General features: G+C 41.2%; 1 protein-coding gene across 2 annotated transcripts in view; it reads right to left on the bottom strand.

Moving 5' to 3' along the window:
• Positions 1 to 4,118: 4,118 nt before the first annotated feature.
• LOC116847138 overlaps positions 4,119 to 5,073 on the bottom strand; it is a 3,927-nt gene continuing 2,972 nt past the window's right edge. For both annotated transcript variants that reach the window (XM_032821816.1, XM_032821819.1), the window contains one exon: positions 4,119 to 4,936. In XM_032821816.1, the coding sequence (XP_032677707.1) occupies positions 4,605 to 4,936 (332 nt within the window). In that variant the 3' untranslated portion in view covers positions 4,119 to 4,604. The remainder of the gene's footprint in view (positions 4,937 to 5,073) is intronic.

The following is a 5,073-nucleotide window of genomic DNA, read 5'->3' as shown; positions in this document are numbered from 1 at the left end:
CAGTTGAACAGATGAATATGATTTATTGCAGAGAGCCGTAATACCACAAGTGAAACCGTTCTAAGTATATTTGTTATACACGCAGATTGTTACCATTGCCACATGAAAGCAATTATTAACTCCATAGTCTGGGCCATTGTTAGACGAACGAGAACTCGGGACTGTTTCTTGAGGTAGGATTGCAATCCGGGGGATCTCCCTCCCCCGGTGTGTCTACGTAATTGCGCTTCTATGGAAGGTGTAACAGTTATTCCGTAGCTTGACGATTCTTCGCACTCACACTTCGTCCTAATTGTCTGTAATCGTCCCACAAACTGCCGTTTGTGAGGGACGATTGTGAAGGGTCCAAGAATTGAAGAAAACCACGAACGCGAAATTTCCCGATCACTTCAACAATCGTTATTGTTTTGGCGCGATATCTTCCTTTTGCTGTTGTTTTCTTTTCTTCTTCTTATTGTCGCCTCGACTGTCTGAGGATAATTCTCGTGATGGACCGATCGGAAGACAATCGCGTTTTTCTAATAACTTCAACCTCGCGTATCGCGCATCATTCCTCTCGTTTTTTTTTCCTTCCGTCGTTTCTTCTTCCAATGGCGCACGCAACCCTACGTCAAGGAAGGAAGAAGTTGCAAGAAAGAAAGTGAGACAAGTTGTGTCGTAATAGCCGCCGATTACTCCGTAACAATGGCAACGCCCGTACGTATGAAGTCTGTAATCGAAATGCTTTATATTTTTACACCGAACAAAGCAGTATATAACGTACAATAAACAATAAAACATGTCCTTCCATACATGCAACCTCAAGATGACAAATGTTAAATTTTTATTTTTACAACAGCCCACTATCACTTCCGATATCTGAGCTATATTTGAGCGTATAATTATAGTTGAGAGAACTATTAATTAGGATATTAAAGTCGGCTAGATTCATTTTAATCGACTCACAATTTTACGATTTCTACACGAATGATCGTCTAACTGTAATATACAAGCATTATTATTACGTAATACGTACATACGTTAGGTGATATTGTACCGTGCGACGACGTTTTCTCCACGGCCGTTGATCAGCAGGAGGTGGTGTTTGATTTCTTCTCTCGGAACACACGCGTTTCTCTCTACGGAAATTGTCACGAGCTGGCCTGTCCAAGTTAATAATTAGCGTTCTCCATTCGTCCGTTGTCGCAGCGCCGCGATTCATTGTACATTGACGCCGGTCTCAATCCCGAGCGGTTTAGTCCCAGCGCGGGAATTGCGAAAACACGAAGCGCTCGAAAATCAAAAGGCAGAGAAGCAAGCGGTACCAAAAACAAAAAAAGAAAATTTGCGAAGAATTTGCGCCGATGCGTTCGACTCTACGACACCGGCATGCGTGTACATATGTATTTATTATATGATAGATATATTGCAAACGCACACACATACACACACATATATACACACATATATACGTGCATACAGACAGACACACGTACATACACTCCTTACGCAAAGGTTTCCACCGTGCCGAACGTGCTGTCGAATTCCTTTTCCCTCCCTCGACGTGATCCTTCGGTCCGCGAATTTGCAATCCGCGAAAAAATTGACAATGACGAAGCTTACGCGCGAAAATTGCCCGATCTCGAAAAATTGCACCGTGTGACCTCGACGAGAACTCTCCCGCAAAATGACGCACGCGTGACAGCCTTTGATGTAACGACACCAGGTGTACAGATCATGATGATGATAATGATGATGACGATAATGATGATGATGATCATCGATGATCGATCGCACGATCGCGGAATCGATCCCGCGGGGAGGATTCGCGCCGTCCCGGTTCGACACGGCGATCGCGCGATCGAGATTTCGGTAGGGCGTCGCGAATCGTTGCCGACACATCTCCGAAAATGCGAATTTAGCGATAAATAAGGTGGAGCAGGAGAAGAAACGAATGCCCGCGAACGTCTCACGTTTGTGGCACGCGAGAGGAGACAATGAGGGGTAAAAGTTTTATATTAAATAGCGGACGAAAAGCTACTTCGAGCACTGTCGAGAACAACAAAGAGAAGGAGAGAGAGAGAGAGAGAGAGAGAGAGAGAGAGAGAGAGAAGTCGCGCGACTTTATTGCACGCGTAAGGTCATTCTTTAAATTAGATCCTCGCGGAATTCCGTCAGCGTCGAGCGCCGCGCGAGCGTCACGAAATTACCGTCGGGTATTATCGTCGGTACCGTTTAATTCTTTACGCGAGGCTCGCCGATAAAAATGTCCCAGCGAGGGATAAAGTTAGCCGATATCAAGACGTTACATGGCAAACATTTACGTATACAACACGTCCTTCCATCAGCGACGTCACCGCCGCGTTATCACCTGGTCGATCGACTTACAGTGTCTCATCGAGGTAGTTTCTCATCTCGACAAAGTACCGTATACCGCGCAGCGGTTTATTATAGTCTTTAAATATTGTCGAATTTAATTTACACGATTGTTACATAGAGGCCGCGCTCGAAAGTCCCGCGATCTTTCGCAACTGTGCGCGTATTCCCCGGCAAATTAATCGAGAAGCTTTTTCCGCGAGAGAAAGAGAAACAGCGGTTCTCCTTCTACGAATTTATTCAGCGAGTTACGAATTGAGGGGCATGGTCGTTCTCCAGACACGGGATAAACAGCGAAATCTCATCGTGCGGTCGATTTTCAAGTAAATGTCGAGATTTCGAGACAGTCGCGAGGATTACGACGGAATTGTCTCGGACGCGCGGCCCTTTTCGAAAAAGCGCGCGACCTTCGACGCAGCCTGTATACGTGAGATTTGATATTGTAAGTTAAGGAGAGACGACTTAAGCGTAGCAACGGAGACTACCGGCGTACACGAACGAATCAAATAAGAAATTCACGTTTTTTAAAACGCCTCTAATACATCGTAAGAACAAAAAATGTAAGAAAAAAACGAAAAAAAAAAAGAGAAGTGGTGAAAGAAGAAGAAAAGCCGTACTCACATGTACGTGAAAGTATACGTATCCGAGAAGGGAACTTTAATATATCTTCAATTCGCCAAATCGCGACGGAATTTTCTTCGAACGCGAAGCGGAACGTCGTGTCGCGCTACAATTGGACATTGCTTTCCGGGTGGAACGGTGGAAACGAGTGGTGATCGAATATCTATGAGTGTGCGAGAATGAAGGGAGCAGTGCAGAAGGGAGGGGAGGGGGAGGTGAGAGGAAAGCGCGGGTAAATCGTGTTAAATCGAGCCTGAAATTAATAATCAAAATTAAACGACTGGCGAAACTTGTGATTTACTACTTTAGAAGACCGATACGCGGTACGTCCTTAGGTATACTACGATTAAATGTAAAGAGGAGATGAAGGAGGAGGAAGAAAAAAAATAAAAAAAAAGAGAAAGAAAAAACGAATCGAGGAAAATTCCCTTGTGAGACATGCACGAGTATAAATAAAGAGATTTTTAAACATTATCGTCCGTTTTCTCGCATTTTCATCCAAATGATCATAAGAAAAAAAAAAAAAATAAAATAAAACACGAAGACAGTCTTTTTCGTTTCGAGGTTCAGTCGTTAACTCATTTCACGCGCATCGAATCGTTGGGACTGTGTTCGTAATGTTATTAGCCGTTAGCAGATAAACGTTTCTCGATCATTAGAAGTCCGAACCAAAAGAAAAAAAGAAGGAAAAAAGAAGAAAAAAGAAGGAGAGATCGACCGTTCACAGGAGAAAAAGGTACATACCATGTACACGCGCTTACTGGAAAAAAAAAATAAACACGAATATGTATTTCTCGAGAAGTCTTCATGCAAAGCTGATGAATGTTTTACGTGTATTAAAATGTTCCCTTTTAATCCTATTAAGACTTACAAAATATTATAAGTATTATACTTTACTTGTATATATACATATGTGATAAAAAAAAATATATATATATCTATATATACATCTTGTTCTTGTATGTAAAATTTATATTCGTAACACCTGGTTCTCCGCGAAGGTAACTGTATGTTGATACGTACTATACGTACTATACGTCTAGTTAATTCATAATAATATCGCAGTATTTGTCAAGCAACATATGACGGAAATCGATATCGTAAGGATCACAAATCGAATTTATAAATAAAAATTTTATATATTTACAGACAAAAATATATTTTTGACCTATTTTTGCGATTTTCTTACAGTTTCGTTAAAAAAAAATACAAAGAGATTTACATGCTTAGTTCTAAATAATAAAAATGAACGTGAAAAAAGAACTCTTTCGGTTTGTGCAAAAAGAGACAAGCGGATTACGATATTGTTGTCTCGTCACTTTGGTAGGAATTCGTGCGCGAGAAGTATCTGCGCTAACGTAGACATCTGCCGGTGAGAAAACTTTCGCGATTCAACGTGCAGTAAATCTTTATTTACAAAATAGCGTGTCGACGAGTTCTCACAAAATGTGAGTCAACATTAACGAATAGAATTCTGTTCATTGATAAATAGCACTTCGTGAACATCATCGCCGAGTGGAATGTTCATTTCACGCGACAGCTTATCACAGCTCTCTTCGGCAATTACAAATCTGTACACGACGAATCGGCGATTGTTGAGTGTCGCTAACTTGAAATACACGTGCGATTTAAATGTCGTTCGAAGGCACAATGTCTACGTCGGTAGCCGTGTCAACGCTAGACAAACTACTATCGCTCCAATCAGGCGGTGGGCAGTCTCTCAGAGGACTTGGTACGTCCACAGGCACTCTATTTTGCATATCGTCTAATATATTTTGAACCTGTTTTTCTATATCGGAGACCATCGGTTTATTAAACATATTCTTTGCGTTGTGATTTTCCTTCGAAGACCGATGCAAGGATTTCCTCGCGAACTCGTGATCCGTGTTCGATGCATTCCGATGAGGGACGGCATCAATTTTGTTGTGATGTTGCACCGCCATCTCTCCATTATTCGCAACTGTTAACGTAAAGCACAACATTCTGAAGAACTGAATTAAAGTAGTCTCTTATGTTAATTATGTTATTAACAGACATATATATATATATATATATATATATATATATATATATATATATATATATATATATATATAT

Source organism: Odontomachus brunneus, unplaced genomic scaffold (assembly GCF_010583005.1).
Source record: "Odontomachus brunneus isolate Ranch 3 - 2012 unplaced genomic scaffold, Obru_v1 Obru_scaffold_074, whole genome shotgun sequence".
NCBI classification, from domain to species: domain Eukaryota; kingdom Metazoa; phylum Arthropoda; class Insecta; order Hymenoptera; family Formicidae; genus Odontomachus; species Odontomachus brunneus.
The sequence above is the reverse complement of the archived record's forward strand: the minus strand, read 5'-3'. Positions and strand labels throughout refer to the sequence as shown.